Below are 22,018 nucleotides of genomic sequence, written 5' to 3' on the forward strand. Positions count from 1 at the left end.
ACTACGTACAGCACAGGAAAATTGGATACAGTGGCTGTAAAAATTATTCGTTACTTGCATTTATCTCCTTTGAAGTTCGTTTACTTGACATATTGCAATGAAAGTAACGTAAATAAATAAAGTATAGTGTATAGCATTTGTTTTGTATCGGAAGTGCATAACGCTAAAGATTTAACGTACCTGTATTACGTCAGATGAATGAAATTCGTAAGCAGTTGTTTACTTGTGACATCGCAAAAAGTTTGAGGCGTATTAGTACTTCTTGTCACGTCTTCAAACTTTTTGCATGTCACAAATAAACAACTGGAATACCTCTCGTAGATAACAAACGAAAAAGATTACAAAAATCAGGTAATATTAAATGTAGGCTACTATAATATCGAACAAATATAACAAGGAAACTACCGTACCCCACAGTAAGTAGGCCTATTAAAAACTGTATTCAAGAGTACCTACAATTATCTACTACGAATAATGTTTCAGCAACCACAACTGCGGAAAACGTGCCTAGCACTTGGCTGCGTGAACAGTCAGGAAATAATACTGAAACCTAAATAATGCCTAGTGTTCTGATTCGCAACGAAATACAGTTTGACGCTATAAAGTCGAATGAGCATGGCACAACAATTACAGGATCTTTCCGTTTCCAGCAAGGACTGTCAGATATTGGCTTCAGGAAAGCTTGTGATGCTACCAGTATGCACGAACTGTTAAAGAAATAAGAGCTTAAAAATGTAGTAAATTGTAATAGGTCTACCTACTTCAAACAAGTAGGCCTACCGACTTCATCACAAAACGCTTTCTTTATTTCAACTCGTATTTAAGATCGCAAACGCTAATTACGCACTGAACACGATATACAACTAAATAGAACATGCATGCACAACGAATAACAAGTCTATCAATAAATCAAATACTTCTTAATCGTTTCCAAAAGTCCTATGAACTTCAATTCAGCTCAAAAGCATGTGCGAACATAGGAAGCGCGAGAGACGTTTGGCAGAAAAATGGCGCCGAAGCTAATCAACCAATCACGGGCAACTTCACCAATGGCCACTCTCTCCCTATACAGGCTCTCTACCTAACATCAGTTACAGACAACTACTGCAAGAGCGTCACATTTCTGTTTAACATTGGAATTAATAGAAGAAATGTAACATGAAATAAGTATAGTGCATGCTGTAAACTACAACGTTGAAATATTTTCTTTTTTTATAGAACTGAGGAAGGCAACAGATATGGCGAAACTAGTACTACAGTTAGTGTGTCAACATAGATATCTCGGCTACTAAATTGGTTTTTCAAAAGAAGACTACAATATTTTTTAAAAATTTTATTACTCGGGTCTACGTGAAATATACTATTTAATTTAATTTGTGTGGAACCAAGTGCTATTTACTGAAATACCGGAAACACGGAATGGCGTTAATAAGTGTCAAAAGCATCTCATTATCTACGTACCGAGGAACTCAAACAAAGGAACAGCGATAGAACGTTCATTTGAATTTGGGAGGCACATTCATTATGCACTTAATCGCGGCTATGGAAGCCCAGATAATTTCGCGGTGAGTGGTCACGAGGATTAGCGTGGAGGCGTGCCTTCGGGCAGCAGTGGTGACCGCCGTGGAACGAGGTTCAGTCGGCGTTCGCAGCGGCGCCGCCCCTTCTCTGGCTAGCCAGCCTAGCGGCGCCGGTCCTGGAGCGCAGGCGCTGCTGGTAGCCGGAGCCCATGTGCTTCACGATCCAGTCCTTGTAGTACGACACGTTCGTGTACACGCCGGGCATGTTGCGCTGCCCACAGCCGTAGCCGTACGACACAATGCCTGCAACAAGAGGAAATCTCGAGCAACTTCTGCTAGAGAATGTAGAGAAAAATGACGCCTGCATGCCAGCTATGAGTCATGAAGCTTTCTCACGTCGAAGAAATAAAATTATTTAATTAATTTTTGTTTACTTGCAGTCACATGTCTGCGTCTCTGATACACTTTGAAATCCCAGCGCCATAGTACCGCACCACGTCGCTAGAGCAGACAAAACAAAATGGCAAAGCCCACTGATGAAGTGGAGTGTCGTGCGATAACTCCTTTTCTACTTTAGAGGGGGGACAACACAGAAATATCCCATGTTGAGTTGGCAAAAGTGTAAAGCAACAGTGTACCATCATACGACACTGTGCTTATATGTGGCCGGCCGGAGTGGCCGAGTGGTTCTAGGTGCTACAGTCTGGAACTGCGTGAGCGCTACGGTCGCTGATTCGAATCTTGCCTCGGGCATGGATGTGTGTGATGTCCTTAGGTTAGTTAGGTTTAAGTGGTTCTATGTTCTAGGGGACTGATGACCTCAAAAGTTAAGTCCCATAGTGTACAAAGCCATTTGAACCATTTGAAACGTAGTATCGATGTCTGTGATGGAGGAAGCAACTGATTTCACAAGTGTTCTTCCTCAGATAGTGAGAGGGGAAGTTCAGAAGGCACTTCGATCGCAGGGCGAGCAAAAAACCGAGACGCTTCAAGAGGTGATAAGGGAGGAAGTGGAACAGACATTGAACCAAATCTCTCGTCCTTCATTTCCCCTTAAAACTGTAAAAAAGTCGAGACCCAGGCGAAGTTACGTTCCTACAATGCCGTATGAGGAACCTGTTTGGGCACCAAGGAAGACTGACGTCTGGAGGACCCACGATAACCAACCAGTATGTTTCCACTGCGAACGACCGGGACGTGTGGTGCGCTGTTGTCGAGAAAGGCGGCGGATATTTGATGACGCCCGCGCCAGAAGACAGCAGACCGATCTTAGCCGACGCCAACTCGCGACGGCGAAGATGAACAAGAAGATGTGGGTGCAGGACAGAAACATCCCATGTTGAGTTGGCAGAAGTGTAAAGCAACAGTGTACTATCATATGACACTGTGCTTATATGTGGCCGGCCGGAGTGGCCGAGCGGTTCTAGGTGCTACAGTCTGGAACTGCGCGACCGCTACGGTCGCAGGTTCGAATCCTGCCTCAGGCATGGATGCGTGTGATGTCCTTAGGTTAGTTAGGTTTAAGTAGTTCTAAGTTCTAGGGGACTGATGACCTCAGAAGTTAAGTCCCATAGTGCTCAGAGCCATTTGAAACATTTTTTGTGCTTATGTAGCACAAAGGCTGCGATTGTAACAAAACAAGTCCGAAGGACGAAGTGGCAGGCCTCGTCTCTCTAAAGAACAGAGAAGCATGAGAAAACCGGAGGCCCCTTGCTCTATGAGCAGCGTATCGTCATCGAGGAGTTTGTGGAAAAAGTGAAAACAAGTCATGGATTAGCTTCCAACATCTTGAACGACATTGTGAAAATGGGAAGATCGCTAGAACAGTAAAGGGAAATTCATTACTCGTTCCATAGGCCCATGCTCTATCATTAAAATTCAGGGACCGGTTAACTTGCCTGTCAGGCACCTGGCCACTGGTAAGGTCCTCAGGGTGCACGTTAATCATCTTTTATACAATTTTGGTAAACATTTTTGGAAAACAGTGATCAATTAATTGTTATATTTTGACTAAAGTTCAGTCTTGATCACATCATTTATGTTTTAATGATATAGTTAACCGGTTTCGGTTCTTTTTACAAAACCATCATCAGACCCATCGTAGGCGGAGCTCTCCCCGCTGCTACGCAGTCTACTGATGTTGCGAGGAGAGCTCCGCCTACCATGGGTCTGATGATGGTTTTGTAAAAAGAACCGAAACCGGTTAACTATATCATTAAAACATAAATGATGTGATCAAGACTGAACTTTAGTCAAAATATTGATAATTTTACTTAACTAAGCGGTTATTAAAGAAGGACTGCCTGTTGGTATTTGGTAATTTTACTTATCCTAAGCTATTGTTAGGGAATGATACTTAACTGAAGCTGTTATCATTGAAGGCCTCCCTGTATTGTATTTGGTAATTTTACTTAACTGAAGGTGTTATCACTGAAGGCCTGCCACTTCTCTTTTAATTAAATTAACAGGATATATTACTCGATTTGTGTTGTAATTAACTGAAATTGTGATTTCCAAAGCCTAACTGTTCCAGGGGTAGTAACAGGAAATGACACATAATGGTACATGGGCCCTCCCTTTATCCATAACTGCAGGTTTAAACTGACATGGAAGTGTGCTAGGCCCTTAAGCCAGAGCTCCGTGGATCATAACCACGCTCCGCTACCGGCACCCGGCCGTATTACAAGAGAAAGTTACTTATCTGGTGTTCGAAGACGTTTGGAAGGGATGTCACCTGAAGACCAACCATCTAGGTACTGCGTGACATGGAAGAAACACGTTATCGCTTAGGAAACACCATCGGCTAACAAAGTTTAAGATGTCCTGAAGTTCACGAATCGAAGCTGGAGCTTGCCGATTGCAAAGGGGGGGCCGGAATTCAGCACAGCGGAACTGGCTTCAACACTCATCGGTGTGCCACGCCCCAGAGCAGGCTAGCCAGGCTACGCACGAAGACGACACTCGAACTCAGCCACGGATTCAAATCGGCCCACAAATATGCCCAGCAGCCACTCACTGGACTCGGTGGCCAAAACGCTTGCGCAAGTGCTCGTTTTAGTCGCCGGGCGGACCTCTCACACCGTCCTCCTCGCTCCGTTACCACTCCCCAACTCGCCACGTCACAACACGCCCCGTACCCCAACAACAACCTCGCGCAAAGAGCTTAGTCGCCTCAAACCAGAGGAACATCACACTAAAGATCGAATTAGCGGTGCGAGGAATTCGAAAGGCAACGCCATAAACCCCGCCACGTCTCAGATACATCTGTCTTGTCTTCTGACAGGTTTGATCTGATCCAGCATGAATTTCTCTACTGTGACAAGCTTTTCATCTCAGAGTTGCACTTTCAACTTAAGTCCTTAATTATTTGCTCGGAACATCCTAGTCTCTTTCTTTCTTCACAGTTTTTACACATTCCCTCTTGTACCAAGGAAGTTAAATGCTTCAAATGGCTCTGAGCACTATGGGACTTAACATCTGAGGTCATCAGTCCTCTAGAACATAGAACTACTTAAACCTAACTAACCTAAGGACACCACACACATCCATGCCCGAGGCAGGATTCGAACCTGCGACCGTAGCCGTCGCGCGGTTCCAGACCGACGCGCCTAGAACCGCTCGGCCACGCTGTTCGGCACCAAGGAAGTTACTCTCTGATGTCTGAACACATGTCCTATCACGCTGTCGCTTCTTTTTTCCACTCTTTTCCACACATTCCCTTCCTCCCAGATTCTGCGGAGAACATCCTCATTCCTTACCTTATCAGTTCGCCTAATTTTCGACATTTTTTGTAGCACAACATATAAAATGCTTCGGTTCTCTTCTGTTCTTCCTGTTTTCCCACAATCCAAGTCTCACTCCTATGCAGTGCTCTAAACATACTTTCACAGAAATTTCTTCCTCAAATTAAGACCCATTGTGACGCTGGTAGATTTCCCTTGTGAAGGAATGCCCTTTTGGCCGGTGTTAATCTGCTCTCCTTGTTCTCCTTGTTCCGACCGTCATGGGTTATTTTGCTGCATAGGTAGCACAAGTAGTACAAGTTTATATGCCAACTAGCTCTGCAGATGATGAAGAAATTGATGAAATGTATGATGAGATAAAAGAAATTATTCAGGTAGTGAAGGGAGACGAAAATTTAATAGTCATGGGTGACTAGAATTCGAGAGTAGGAAAAGGGAGAGCAGGAAACGTAGTATGTGAATATGGATTGGGGCTAAAAAATGAAAGAGGAAGCGTCCTGGTAGAATTTTGCACAGAGCATAACTTAATCATAGCTAACACTTGGCTCAAGAATCATAAAAGAAGGTTGCATGTATGGAAGAATCATGGAGATACTAGAAGGTATCAGATAGATTATATAATGGTAAGACAGAGATTTAGGAACCAGGCTTTAAATTGTAAGACATTTCCAGGGGCAGATGTAGACTCTGACCACAATCTATTGGTTATGAACTGTAGATTAAAACTGAAGAAACTGCAAAAAGGTGACAATTTAAGGAGATGGTACCTGGATAAACTGACTAAACCAGAGATTGTACAGAGTTTCAGGGAGAGCATACGGGAACAATTGAGTGGTATGGGGGAAAGAAATACAGTAGAAGAAGAATGGGTAGCTTCGAGAGATGAAATAGTGAAGGTAGCAGAGAATCAAGTAGGAAAAAGACGAGGGCTAGTAGAAATCCTTGGGTAACAGAACAAATATGGAACTTAATTGCTGAAAGGAGAAAATATAAAAATGCAGTAAATGAAGCAGGCAAAAAGAAATACAAACGTCTCAAAAATGAGATCGCCAGGAAGTGCAAAATGGCTAAGCAGGGATGGCTAGAGGACAAATGTAAGGATGTAGAGGTTTATCTCACTAGGGGCAATATAGATACTGCCTACAGGAAAATTAAAGAGACCTTTGGAGAAAAGAGAGACACTTCTATGAATACCAAGAGATCAGATGGAAACCCAGTTCTAAGCAAAGAAGGAAAAGCAGAAAGGTGGAAGGAGTATGTAGAGGGTCTATACAAGGGCGATGTACTTGAGGACAATATTATGGAAATGGAAGAAGATTTGGATGAAGATGAAATGGGAGATAAGATACTGCGTGAAGAGTTTGACAGAGCACTGAAAGACCTGAGTCGAAACAAGGCCCCGGGAGTAGACAACATTCCATTAGAACTACTGACGGCCTTGGGAGAGCCAGTCCTGACAAAACTCTACCATCTGGTGAGCAAGATGTATGAGACAGGCGAAATACCCTCAGACTTCAAGAAGAATATAATAATTCCAATCCCAAAGAATGCAGGTGTTGACATATCTGAAAATTATCGAACTATCAGTTTAATAAGTCACAGCTGCAAAATACTAACGCGAATTCTTTAGAGGCGAATGGAAAAACTGGTAGAAGCCGACCTAGGGGAAGATCAGTTTGGATTCTGTAGAAATATTGGAACACGTGAGGCAATACTGACCCTACGACTTATCTTAGAAGAAAGATTAAGGACAGGCAAACCCACGTTTCTAGCATTTGTAGACTTAGAGAAAGCTTTTGACAATTTTGACTGGAATACTCTCTTTCAAATTCTATAGGGGGGCAGGGATAAAATACAGGAACAGATGGCAGATATAATAGTCGAGGGGCACGAAAGAGAAGCAGTGGTTGGGAAGAGAGTGAGACAGAGTTGTAGCCTCTTCCCAATGTTATTCAATCTGTATATTGAGCAAGCAGTGAAGGAAACAAAAGAAAAATTCGGAGTAGGTATTAAAATCCATGGAGAAGGAATAAAAACGTTGAGGTTCGCCGATTACATTGTAATTCTATCAGAGACAGCAAAGGACTTGGAAGAGCAATTGAACGGAATGGACAGTGTCTTGAAAGGAGGATATAAGATGAACATCAACAAAAGCAGAACATGGATAATGGAATGTAGTCAAATTAAGTCGGGTGATGCTGAGGGAATTAGATTAGGAAATGAGGCACTTAAAGTGGTAAAGGAGTTTTGCTATTTGGGGAGCAAATTAACTGATGATGTCGAAGTAGAGAAGATATAAAATGTGGACTGACAATGGCAAGGAAAGCGTCTCTGAAGAAGAGAAATTTGTTAACATAGAGTATAGATTTAAGTGTCAGGAAGTCGTTTCTGAAAGTATTTGTATGGAGTGCAGACATGTATGGAAGTGAAACATGGGCGATAAATAGTTTGGACAAGAAGAGAATAGAAGCTTTCTAAATGTGGTGCTACAGGAGAATGCTGAAGATTAGATGGGTAGTGCTCTGTCAAACTCTTCACGCAGTATCGTATCTCCCATTTCATCTTCGTCTACATCCTCTTCCATTTCCATAATATTGTCCTCAAAAACATCATCCCTGTATAGACTCTCTATGTACTCCTTCCACCTTTCTGCTTTCCCTTCTTTGATTAGAATTGGGTTTCCATCTGAGCTCTTGATATTCATACAAGTGGTCCTCTTTTCTCCAAAGGTCTCTAATTTTTCTGTAGGCAGTATCTATCTTAATATATATCTATGTGTGTGTGTGTGTGTGTGAGTGTGTGTGTGCGCATCACGTTTAGATTTAGATACTTTTTGAATAGTATAAATTTTCTGTAAACGTGCTGTGAATTTAAAAGTGATTGTGGAAGATAATCTCTTTAGACATGCTGTACCTAAAAAGTATGTAACCACTGCTGGAAACAGTAGGAAATTTCCTTTCCTTTCTTAGTTCTGTAAAGTGTGTAGTTGCATTACAGCACATTATATTACCTTGTACTATAAATTTGTACGTTTAACAGGACCAGTGGTGATCTGTTTTCAAAAATGGTGTAACTAGAGCCTAAGTATCTGAAGGTGAGACCCCATGACTCGTGATACATAGTTACTGGAATGAAGACCACGATTTGTGACCGGAGTCGGTTTACTTGGAAAAGTGAACAAGAGCACTGTATTTGCACTTCAGTAATAAGAACAGCAGTGCAAAGATCTGTGTAGACTTGGAGTGGGGATAGTGGTCCCTAACCACCGCTGAACTATTTTTAATTGGAGATGAGAATTTAAATCTCTCTGCATAACTTATCGACATTTGTTGGTGCCAGCAGCGCTATCCAGTCAACGAAACAAGTGGAACATTTCACTTAAGTCAGAAGCTGGCGACAGGACTAGTTCAGGAAAGCTGGTGTCTTTCTAACGAAATGAAGCCGACTGTTCACTAACTAGACAGTATTTGTTGGGCAAGATCAGTTAAGGAGAACAGGACTCATGACAGTATTGGTGGCTTGTATATTAGTTGTCCCTAATATTGTTTACTGCGAATGTTAAAATGAAAAATGATTCCTACTGGGGAACTACGCCATGCTGACAGCGGAGCTAACATGAGCTAAATTGCTTACCTGTGGCAACGTACTGGCGGCCAGACTTCGTCATCATCGCACCACCACTGTCTCCCTAAAAATTAAGAGAAAGAACCATCAGTAAACGCACATTTAGAACTTTTTTACCTGATGGACGAATATTTCACGTGAATGTCCAATACTAACTCATATCGCTATGAGAAAAAGAAAAAAAAAACAGTCCGAGGCGCCTTTTATGTATACTGGTCTCTTGATTAGTCAGGGTGTAGGCCAAAGAAAACAGCGCACGAACACGTGATAGGTAGAGCCTCTCCAGATTAACATCCAGAAAATGATAAACGTTACTATAAATATAAAGGTGTTTGACTGAACCATATAACTGCATTAAACAAATAGCATTCAAATTATTAATAAGACCTGAAAGAACTATAAAGTTTATTTTTGAATACATTATGGGATAGGCAGTGATCAATGTCTTACAAATACACTCCTGGAAATGGAAAAAAGAACACATTGACACCGGTGTGTCATACCCACCATACTTGCTCCGGACACTGCGAAAAGGATGTACAAGCAATGATCACACGCACGGCACAGCGGACACACCAGGAACCGCGGTGTTGGCCGTCGAATGGCGCTAGCTGCGCAGCATTTGTGCACCGCCGCCGTCAGTGTCAGCCAGTTTGCCGTGGCATACGGAGCTCCATCGCAGTCTTTAACACTGGTAGCATGCCGCGACAGCGTGGACGTGAACCGTATGTGCAGTTGACGGACTTTGAGCGAGGGCGTATAGTGGGCATGCGGGAGGCCGGGTGGACGTACCGCCGAATTTCTCAACACGTGGGGCGTGAGGTCTCCACAGTACATCGATGTTGTCGCCAGTGGTCGGCGGAAGGTGCACGTGCCCGTCGACCTGGGACCGGACCGCAGCGACGCACGGATGCACGCCAAGACCGTAGGATCCTACGCAGTGCCGTAGGGGACCGCACCGCCACTTCCCAGCAAATTAGGGACACTGTTGCTCCTGGGGTATCGGCGAGGACCATTCGCAACCGTCTCCATGAAGCTGGGCTACGGTCCCGCACACCGTTAGGCCGTCTCCCGCTCACGCCCCAACATCGTGCAGCCCGCCTCCAGTGGTGTCGCGACAGGCGTGAATGGAGGGACGAATGGAGACGTGTCGTCTTCAGCGATGAGAGTCGCTTCTGCCTTGGTGCCAATGATGGTCGTATGCGTGTTTGGCGCCGTGCAGGTGAGCGCCACAATCAGGACTGCATACGACCGAGGCACACAGGGCCAACACCCGGCATCATGGTGTGGGGAGCGATCTCCTACACTGGCCGTACACCACTGGTGATCGTCGAGGGGACACTGAATAGTGCACGGTACATCCAAACCGTCATCGAACCCATCGTTCTACCATTCCTAGACCGGCAAGGGAACTTGCTGTTCCAACAGGACAATGCACGTCCGCATGTATCCCGTGCCACCCAACGTGCTTTAGAAGGTGTAAGTCAACTACCCTGGCCAGCAAGATCTCCGGATCTGTCCCCCATTGAGCATGTTTGGGACTGGATGAAGCGTCGTCTCACGCGGTCTGCACGTCCAGCACGAACGCTGGTCCAACTGAGGCGCCAGGTGGAAATGGCATGGCAAGCCGTTCCACAGGACTACATCCAGCATCTCTACGATCGTCTCCATGGGAGAATAGCAGCCTGCATTGCTGCGAAAGGTGGATATACACTGTACTAGTGCCGACATTGTGCATGCTCTGTTGCCTGTGTCTATGTGCCTGTGGTTCTGTCAGTGTGATCATGTGATGTATCTGACCCCAGGAATGTGTCAATAAAGTTTCCCCTTCCTGGGACAATGAATTCACGGTGTTTTTATTTCAATTTCCAGGAGTGTATTTACTATTAAGAACAGTCTTGATCACGATTTATTTATCAAGGTGACAGGTTTCGACCACTACTGTGGTCATATTCAGACCTACAAGTTGTATACAAAGCTTTAATTAGAGGGCTACATACATTAAAGAAAATACATAAAGTTATAAAGCTATAAAACGATGAATTACCTTTAAGTAGAAACCTCTTTCTGTTGTAGAATCACTACTGGAGAAAGCAGTGCACGTCTTACTATATATAATGGAGGCTCCACCCACTTCTGACTGCATGATGTCATTACTAACCAATGAGTTATAAGTCGAATCAAAATTTAAAATTTCTTAGTTAAAAGAACATTGTCAAGAATTGAAAATAAATACACACTACACTTAGCTTATTAAACAGCTATTGTCAATTAAGAAGCGTTAAAAATATTTAAATATGTAGGAAAAGCGAACTTCGGTCTGGCAGTACATGGGTTGCCCTCTCAAGGCCTGTTAGTGAACCATTTAGAACCACTGGTTGCCATGGTGAAGTTGGACGCCGTTGCAAAGATGAGGCAGCAGCCTTCTTTCCAGTGAAGTTGTTGTAAAGTCGATAGTCGAACTAGTGGTTGCCATGGTGAGGACAAACGCCAGTGCAAAGATGTGGCAGCAGGCTTCTTTCAAACGAAGTTGTTGCGAAAGTGGAATGGCGAAGACTGTCACGTCAGACGATTTATTATTGAGCAGCAACATGTCTTTATTGAAACGATTTTCAATGAGTAAGCTGCAATAAGCTGTAGCTGACATGTATACTACATGCTGCACAAATACGATACGAAGTAGATGTCCGTATATATGAAATATTGTCTATGAAGTTGGTATGTAAATTACATGTGACAATTTTTAAAAGGCATTGCTATTCCTTAAGTTCTATGCTACTCTTATAAGCAAATACAAATAATGAAAATGGAAGGAATTTAAAATTATAATATTATGAGCCGTAGTGTCAAAAATAAAAGGATGTGAATTAGCAACATGCAGCCTAAAAGCATATAAGCAAAAATTCTGAAACAGATAGTCAGTCATAAAATAATGTTTGGTGAAATAAAATTACAATGTAAAGACAAAATATTTGCTAAAAGTCTTAATAATTTTAAAATTTAAAAAAAAAAAAACAAAGGACAGAAGAGTAACATTCTGAAGCAGATCATCGAAAAACTCAAAGAAATGTTTGTCTTTGAACTGAAGTTGTTCGTTTAAAACAGATAATGGATTACTTTTGTGAAGTGAAAGATTTCAGTTTCTTCTAATGGTTCACTAACAGACCTTGTGAGAGCAACCCATGTACAGCCAAACCGAAGTTCATTTTTCCTGCATATTTAAATATTTTTAACGCTTCTTAATTGACAATAGCTGTTTAATAAGCTAAGTGTAGTGTGTATTTATTTTTAATTCTTGACAATGTTCTTTTAACTAACAAATTTTAAATTGTAATTCGACTTATAACTCATTGGTTAGTAATGACATCGTGCAGTCAGAAGTGGGTGGAGCCTCCATTATATATAGTAAGACGTGCAATAGTTTCTCCAGCAGTGATTCTCCAACAGAAAGAGGTTCCAACTCAATGGTAATTCATCGTTTTATAGCTTTATAACTTTATGTATTTTCTTTAATGTATGTAGCCCTCTAATTGAAGCTTTGTATACAACTTGTAGGTCTGAAGATGACCACAGTAGTGGTCGAAACCGGTCACCTTGATAAATAAATCGTGATCAAGACTGTTTTTAATAGTAAATAACTATAAAGTTATTAACGTGCTCAACAGGGCTCTGAAAGTTTCAAACTAGATGTGGTTCTGTCTCTAACTTCGAACAGCAGTTGGTTGCGTTTGGTGACTGTACACAACGGAAACACAGTTACAGTGACAACAACAACTTAAGTATTTAACAGCTTATATTGGTTATTTGTGGATCTCCTAAATATGGAAAGTTGTAGGATAATTGAAGGATCTTCAAATCTAAGTCATGTCTGAGTATAGCAGATTTTTATTTGCTCTCAATAATACACACGAACCACGTAAAATGTATGGAGAGCGAAGTTCTCTCAAATCTCAGTAGAAATTACCGTAAATGATGCTTACACTACTGGGTGGTGGGAGAGGAGTATCAGTGTATATATATATGGAAGTCTGTGAGTAGAAAACGCAGAAAGATTTCCTAATCTGGACAGATCGCTCAGAATATGGACCACACCACCAAGACTGCGACACGTACAACTCCCCAAAAAGCAGCTAAGGTGCGCCAATCAGCACCGGACAGCGCTTGGGAGCGGAGTAGCCCAGAAACACTTCGCCGGCCGGAGTGGCCGTGCGGTTATAGGCGCTTCAGTCTGGAACCGGGAGACCGCTACGGTCACAGGTTTGAATCCTGCCTCGGGCATGGATGTGTGTGATGTCCTTAGGTTGGTTAGGTTTAAGTAGTTGTAAGTTCTAGAGGACTGATGACCTCAGAAGTTAAGTACCATAGTGCTCAGAGCCATTTGAACCATTTGAAGAAACACTTCCTTCCCCGCCCTCAACTCCCAACTTCGATAAAAAGGAAACTCCACTTAGAGCGGGAAACCCAGTGCTACTGCTAATGTGACGAACCAGAATATCACTTCTTCCACTCTTTATGCACAAAAAACACGTTAACCAATAAGAAATTGGTATTGGTCTGGAGCAGTGGTACACTGGCCAACCTTTTTGTGCCAAGCGAGGTGGCGGGGTCACTCTTTCGATTGGATGCATCAAAAATTTTGAGAGCAAACAACCGAATCTCTCCCACCGATCAGGCAGTGCCACGGCGTCCCGTCCTTTCATGTCCGTACGATAAGGCATAAACATGTGCTCAACTTCTCTCTGGGGACGGCAATGGCCTCATGGCAGTCTCTGCCCTCAGCCAGGGCAGGCGCCCGCTCTAGCCAACGAAAGCAGGGAGCGGTCCATGGCCCCACTTCAACAAAATTGCTCAACAACCCAGGCATGACAAACAGAACTATAGAAATTGGACAAAACCGTGGGAACACCGCGAGAAATATATGCTTGATCGCAAATGCAGACGCTAGGCAAACCTGCAGTTCGCGCTGTTGCATTTGATTTCAAACGGCACCTGTGCAATGTCTTCCATATGTTGTAAGCGTCAGTCGTCGTCTGAAGAGTGTTCTCTGTAGTTATGAGTGTATTATGTTGGAGCTAAGTGAATTCGAACGTGGGTATATTGTTGGTGCTCGTATGGTGAGTGCTTCGATAACCAGGGCACTCGAAGTGTTTGGTGCTTCAAGAGGCACCGTATCGAATATTTATACTACGTGCAGGGAAAGAGGAAAAACATTATCTGTAATTCACAACGCGGACGAAAGTGACCGTAAGAGATGGTCATTAAGAGGATATTTAACAAAACTGACACCGTTTCCAACTCGTGTCGGATCTAAACCCATGGTCACTGACAAGGAGTGACACTTGTGCCTGGTCTCTGTCGGTTATATCTCGAATGAAGTAAGTTTGTGATTTACAGCTTGCATTGGCGGGAGACAGCGTTGCCGGTAAGGAGAAATCAATGCACGTAACTGCAAGAAGTCAAAAAGTGAGAGTGAGGCTTGAGAAAGAACTGAGATTGGCTGGCTTCTGGCCTCTGTCACGTGAATCGCTGAAACGCGAATCACAATATTATTTTAATTGAAATATGAGACCTTTCATGACCTTTGTTATGTGGCTCCGAGTGATACACCGTTCCTTACACACACGTTGGAGAGACCGCACTAATACGCCAACAAAACGAGAAATTTCATTCGTAGCATGGTCAACGGAACGTCCAAACACGGCAGCCCCTATCTGTCTTTCTGTAGAAGAAAAAAAATGGCTCCGTGCACAATGGGACTTAACATCTGCGGTCATAAGTCCCCTAGAACTTAGGACTACTTAAACCTAACTAACCTAAGGACATCCACTTGCCCGAGGCAGGATTCTAACCTGCGACCGTAGCAGTCGCGCGGTTCCGGACTGAGCGCCTAGAACCGCTCGGCCACTCCAGCCGGCTGTCTTTCTGTCACGTCCCCATGTCGATCGCTCATATTGCTCTGAATCCATTGACATACACAGTACTTCACTATCACGAACCAATCAGCGAAGACGGGTCGCATTATTTACATAACTTTAACAGCAAGATTTCCTATGTGTATTGGTTTTTTGTATAAAATTTAATACCTTTTGTGGTCAGACGTAAAATTGTAAATGAAGACCGACAGAAAGCAAACTCTTCGTGTTACTGAGGACTTGTTTGTCATGGGTCATTAGTATGCGATTGTTTGTCTAGTATACACTAGCTCCTGCGATTGTGTCAAGTTTCTGCGATCGTGCACCTCATTACGTTTCCTTTTCTATATATCAAACATCTGGGGCACCTTCACCTCTCCTGCACCTCCTTCAAACTACTTGGGTTCTAACAATCTCTCATCTCTCCCATTCATGGTCATACAGTCCTACAGCCGCGCCTTTATCAAAGAGGAGGAGGAGATTAGTGTTTAACGTCCCTTCGACAACAAGGTCGTTAGAGACGGAGCACAAGCTCGGATTAGGGAAGGACTGGGAAGGAAATCGGCCGTGCCCCTTCAAAGGAACCATTGCGGTATTAGCCTGAAATGATTTAGGGAAATTACGGAAAACCTAAATCAAGACGGCCGGAGACGGTTTTGAACCGTCGTCCTCCGGAATGCGCTTTATCAAAGAGTTCGACCTTTCCTCCATCTGCAAACATACCATGTTGTTTGACAGCGTAACTCGCACACCATGAATTAATCCATGAAATAAGACCTGCCCAAATGGTTCCAAATGAAAGCTCCAGTCCATACTGTCCTTTCCAGCTGGCATCTCATTTATCAAAACTCTACATCCGACCTATCATTTCCTTCCTAAAGAGAATCTCAATTTCTTTGTCACATACATAGGACTTCAAAAAGTGAGGCAGACATGTCGTTCCATGCTAAGGTCATTACGCGACTAGAGTGGAGCTTAGTGGGAAGAGAGAACGCGTTGCTCGTCTCCTGCAGACAGAGAGTGCTGTGGCATGGCTAGCAGGTGCCTCACAGTGCGTCCTGCAGCTAGAAACATACTCGAAAGTTGAAATACGATTACTGAGTGCAGAATTCCTAAATTGCACATAGATTAAATTTGAAGTTCTGGCGGTGTTGCCCGAAATATAGTGTGGTGTACAACCGTATTAAAATGGTGCTAACAGTTTGACCAAGGGCGCACATAAGTGGGTCTACTCATCTACATTTATACTCCGCAAGCCACCCAACGGTGTGTGGCGGAGGGCACTTTACGTGCCACTGTCATTACCTCACTTTCCTGTTCCACTCGCGTATGGTTCGCGGGAAGAACGACTGCCGGAAAGCCTCCGTGCGCCCTCGAATCTCTCCGATTTTCCATTCGTGATCTCCTCGGTAGGTATAAGTAGGTGGAAGCAATATATTCGATACCTCATCCAGAAACGCACCCTCTCGAAACCTGGACAGCAAGCTACACCGCGATGCAAAGCGCCTCTCTTGCAGAATCTGCCACTTGAGTTTGCTAAACATCTCCGTAACGCAATCACGCTTACCAAATAACCCTGTGACGAAACGCGCCGCTCTTCTTTGGATCTTCTCTATCTCCTCTGTCAACCCGACCTGGTACGGATCCCACACTGATGAGCAATACTCAAGTATCGGCCCAACGAGCGTTTTCTAAGCCACCTCCTTTGTTGATGGACTACATTTTCTAAGGACTCTCCCAATGAATCTCAACCTGGCACCCTCATTACCAACAATTAATTTTATATGATCATTCCACTTCAAATCGTTCCGTACACATACTCCCAGGTATTTTACAGAAGTAACTGCTACCAGTGTTTGTTCCGTTATCATATAATCATACAATAGAGGATACTTCTTTCTATGTATTCGCAATACATTACATTTGCCTACGTTAGAGGGCCAGTTGCCACTCCCTGCACCAAGTGCCTATCCGCTGCAGATCTTCCTGCATTTCGCTACAATTTTCTGACGCTGCAACTTCTCTGTCTACTGGTGGTGATCGGGAAGGAGGGCAAGCGACATCGAACGCAGGCAATCGAGAAAGAAGATCTGGGGGGTGGAGAGGGGTAGATTTTTGAAAGATGAGGACATTCTTTCAGTGGTTGTCGAATGGCTCTGTTATTCTTTCAAAACTCGATTTGTAATTTTATATAACACTTTTTTATTGTTTTAGATTTGTTTATTGGATCTGGGAGTCGCGCACTGTGACGTCATACATTGTAGCACTGTTCAGTAAACTGCATAATATAGTTTCACAGGACAGACACTTTAGCATACAGTTTTATGTTTTCTGATTATTTTGGGAAAAATCAATTCAGATACAGTTATACACCTTGAGATAGTTTTGGCGACTTATTCTTAACAGATGGCGCTTCTGTAATTACACCACTTACATTGTTCAGGATTACAACACAGACACACGCGAAGTCAAAGATAGGAATCTACTTCAGTACAGTCTTAGTTCACAATATTCACCATATCATTCATTTTTATTCAGACAAGTTACGACTGCTACGTGGATAAATACATGTTAATCACTAGGCAAATAAAGTGAATCTCGTCTCTTAAGTGTTCGAAGTAACGTTAAGTTGTGGAAGTCGTAGTTATTGGTGCCGTAGTCTTCCCTTCGACGACTCTTTTGATGCAGCTCTCCACGTTAGTCTAATCCTGTGCAAGCCTCTCCATCTCTACATAACTATTGCAACGTACCTCCACTGAAACCTGCGTAGTTTAGTCAACACTTGCTCAATGGCTCTGAGTACTATGCGAATTACCGAGCGAGGTGGCGCAGTGGTTAGCACACTGGACTCGCATTCGGGAGGACGACGGTTCAATCCCGTCTCCGGCCATCCTGATTTAGGTTTTCCGTGATTTCCCTAAATCGCTTCAGGCAAATGCCGGGATGGTTTCCTTGAAAGGGCACGGCCGATTTCCTTCCCCATCCTTCCCTCACCAGAGCTTGCGCTCCGTCTCTAATGACCTCGTTGTCGACGGGACGTTAAACACTAATCTCCTCCTCCTCCTCCTATGCGAATTAACTTCTGATGTCATCAGTCGCCTAGAACTTAGAACTAACTAAACCTAACTAACCTAAGGACATCACACACATCCATGCCCGAGGCAGGATTCGAACCTGCGACCGTAGCGGTCGCTCGGTTCCAGACTGTAGCGCCTAGAACCGCACGACCGCTTCGGCCGGCCAACACTTGCTCACCCATGACAATGTCCCCCTCCTTCTCTCGAAACACTTCCGTCTAAAACCAAATTTTTCTTAAGGGTTCCTGTCAACCAGTCCCTTCTTTAGTGCAATTTTGCCATAAATTTCATAAGTTTCTTTTCTCCCCATCTCGCTTCAGTAACTCTTCATTAGTTGTTTGGTCTGTCCACCTAATCTTCAGCATTCTCCTACCGTAGCATATTTCAAAAAATTCTACTTCACTTGTCTGTACGGTTCATCAGCACATCATACTCATGTACAAGACTATGTTCCAGACACGTTTAGAAAAAAAATCTTCCTAACGCTTGAAATTATATTCAATAGCAAATTATTTCTCGTTTTCAGAAAAACTTTTATTGTTATTGCTAGTCTGAATTTTATGTCATCTTTGCTTCTGAAATCATCAGCTGATGCTCCCCAAAAAGCAAAATTCTACAACTGCTTGTGTTTTTCCACCTCCTAATCTATTTTCCTTAGCATTAGCTGATTTGATTCGAATGCATTCTAATTCTCGTAAATTAGTTTTGTTGACCTTCTGCATATACTTTCTTTCAATGACACTATTCATTCCGTTCAATTCAACGTGCCTCCTTTGCTGACATTAGATATACGATGACATCGACAAAAAAATTTATGTCTTCAGTTTAAGGCTGAATGACATGGGGCCAGACTATACCTCCGTCTCCTTCCCTCCTCAGCTACTGTCTCTCTCTCATGTCCTCCGACTCTTACAACTGCAGTATCGTTTGTACACTAGTTTTAGATAAGCTTTCGCTCCCGTATGTGCCCCAGTCAAGATCGTCAAATTAGTCGTAATTATGGAACGCATTTTTTTTATATGCAACTTGAACTTGTTAGTTATAAATGCCACGAATACACAGTTAACTAATTGTGATTAGCAACAACGAATTGATACTGAGTTAATATTGCCAAGAACTAATATTGTCAAGAATTATTCAATTTTTTTCTGCAATAGATGCCAAGATCGAGTTATTTCAGAATGTATTCAAATGGTGTCAGTGCTATACAGCGTGTATAATATTATTTTTGAAATATAGTTGGTTTCGTGTATCGATACAGAGTGACGATGTTTATTACGAGTGAATGTTGTTCCATTGAAAATCATAGCTTATCTTGACTGTGCTCCAATAAATAAATAACCTCTCACATGTATACATCATCATTAGCTATGTTTTGTACAAAATTCCGATCACTGTGGGCAGTTTTAACAATCAGTTTCACTACGATTGATTTTCTTCTGTTGTGTACTGCGCAATAGAGTTTTAGTATCACTTCTTCGAAACCCCATTAATTTCCACACATTGCGACGGTTAAGTCTGAAATTTGGCTCAAAGGTGCGTACAACCTTTCTGTGTAATGGTGAAAAAGTGTGGCGCTGTGCGTTCTCACGCTCGGGCTCGACAACGCAGTTAAAAATTTCTGACAACCGTAAGTGATCGAACGCGCCGTCGACGCCCATCATTATAGCTACAGCAAATTTATGACGATCTTTTTTTGCAAATCTTATCGCTTCATTTACACCGTTTTCTAAAGTCTCATTTCAAAATCCATATTTTTTTTAGTAGATTCCAGGGAGCCAGTTCTCCTTTAGTCCACCACATAGCAACTTCTCTACCACGTTCCCTAATTAATTGAGAGGAATAATTGGTGGGTCGCTCTTCGTAGCTAGGGGATCCATGTCTTCACTGTTTATCAGTATAATCACATCTGATGTCTTACATATGTCTGGTTTCTTCTCCTGCAACAAACACGCATTGTTGAGTTGGCACAGAAATAAACTTACACTATGTGATCAAAAGTATCCCGACACCCCGAAAAACATCCTTTTTTCACATTAGGTGTACTGTGCTGTCACCTACAGCCAGATACTCCATATAAGCGACCTCAGTAGTCATTAGACATTGTGAGGGAGCAGAATGGGGCGCTCCACGAACTTCGAACGTGATCAGGTGATTGTGTGTCACTTGCGTCATATGTCTGCATTCGAGATTTCCACACTCATAAACGTCCCTAGGTTCACTGCTTCCGATGTGATAGTGAAGTGGAAACGTGAAGGGACACGTACAGCACAAAAGCATACAGGCCGACCTCGTCTGTTGACTGACAGAGACCGCCGACAATTGAAGAGGGTCGTAATGTGTAATATGCAGACATCTATCCAGACCATCACACAGGAATTCCAAACTGCATCGCGATGCACTGCAAGTACAATGACAGTTAGGTGGCAGGTGAGAAAAATTGGATTTCAAGGCAGAGCGGCTGCTCATAAGCCACACATCACGTCGGTAAATGCCACACGACCCCTCGCTTGGTGTAAAGAGCCTAAACATTGGACGATTGAACAGTGCAAAAACGATGTGTGGAGTGACGAATCACGGTACACAATGTGGCGATCCGATGGCATGGTGTGGGTATGGCGAATACCCGGTGAACGTCATCTACCAGCGTGTGTAGTGCCAACAGTAAAATTCGGAGGCGGAGGTGTTATGGTGCGGTCGTGTTTCACATGGAGGGGTCTTGCACCCCTTCTTGTTTTGCATGGCACTATCACAGCACAGGCCTGCACTGATGTTTTAAGCATCTTATTGCTTCCTACTGTTGAAGAGCAATTCGGGGCTGGTGATTGCATCTTTCAACGCGATCGAGCACCTGTTCACAATGCACGGCCTATGGCGGAGTGGTTACACGACAACATCCCTGTAATGGACTGGACGACACAGAGTCCTGAACTGAATCCTATAGAACATCTTTGGGATGTTTTGGAACGCCGACTTCGTGCCAGGCCTCACCGATCGACGTCGATAACTCTCCTCAGTGCAGCACTCCGTGATGAATAGGCTGCCATTCCCCACGAAACCTTTTAGCACTCGTTTGAGCGTATGACTGCGGGATTGGGAGCTGTCATCAAGGCTACATACTGAATTCCAGCATTACCGATGGAGGGCGCCACAAACTTGTATGTCATTTTCAGGCAAGTGTTCAAAATGGTTCAAATGGCTCTGAGCACTATGGGACTTAACATCTGTGGTCATCAGTCCCCCTAGAACTACTTAAACCTAACTAACCTAAGGATATCACACACATCCATGCCCGAAGCAGGATTCGAACCTGCGACCGTAGCGGTCACGCGGATCCCGACTGAAGCGCCTAGAACCGCACGGCCGCACCGGCCGGCTCAGGCAAGTGTCCGGATAATTTTGATCACATAATGTATGTGCATACGAAAGGCGTGTAGAACTTCAGCTAGAATGCCATCAGGATCAGGATCAGGTGATTTATTTCTTTTCAATTTCAGGATTTATTTCCTCACCATCTCTTCTCAAAATAGGTAAATTATCTCGACTCCATCGTATTGCTTTCCAATTTTTGTTCCTCAGTCCTCTGTCTTCTTCAACTACGTCTTCTTCATGTCGTCTGTAAAGAGCGTCCATTAGCAACTGCGCAAATCGCCGCAAGTTTTCTATCATGCTTTCGTCTGCTCGTTTTAGAGTTGATAACACTGTCGGAGATTTTATCCTTTGACAGATCATTTTGTACGCCCTAGGTCAAAATGTAGCTTCTGAGCCACAAATTGTTCCAGGACTCTGTTCTTGTTGTTGCAGATGGCCCCTAAATTGCCCAGTTTGCGAGCTGTTTCTTCCGCTTTGCGACCTCTCTGGTGGATCATATTTGTCCTTCAAACTTCTTATCTCAGTCCGTGGAAACTTTCGTCCCATGGTATTTGCGGTCCCCAGCCGCCTGTCTTACGACTGGTACTATGGCCTGCTATGTTGTGGTGACGAGGTTTTGAACTTTGGTGTCCATGTTATCATTTACTTCCACTGAGACTCGTGGAAAATACTTCTCAGATGCAGTTTCAGTCACGTCTCCTAATGTTGTATCGTGTCTCTAAGATCATCTCTGAGATCATTTCTACAGGATCGAACTGTGAAGATTATAA

The 22,018-nt window shown here is 43.4% G+C and overlaps 1 protein-coding gene across 1 annotated transcript in view; it reads right to left on the minus strand.

The window, feature by feature from the left end:
* Positions 1-241: 241 nt before the first annotated feature.
* LOC124612630 (coagulation factor XI-like) overlaps positions 242-22,018 on the minus strand; it is a 145,103-nt gene continuing 123,326 nt past the window's right edge. The window contains exons 5-6 of the mRNA XM_047140926.1: positions 8,897-8,951; positions 242-1,823 (exon numbers count right to left, since the gene is read on the minus strand). Of these exons, the coding sequence (XP_046996882.1) occupies positions 1,636-1,823; positions 8,897-8,951 (243 nt within the window). The 3' untranslated portion in view covers positions 242-1,635. The remainder of the gene's footprint in view (positions 1,824-8,896; positions 8,952-22,018) is intronic.

This window comes from Schistocerca americana, chromosome 4 (assembly GCF_021461395.2).
Source record: "Schistocerca americana isolate TAMUIC-IGC-003095 chromosome 4, iqSchAmer2.1, whole genome shotgun sequence".
Taxonomy (NCBI): domain Eukaryota; kingdom Metazoa; phylum Arthropoda; class Insecta; order Orthoptera; family Acrididae; genus Schistocerca; species Schistocerca americana.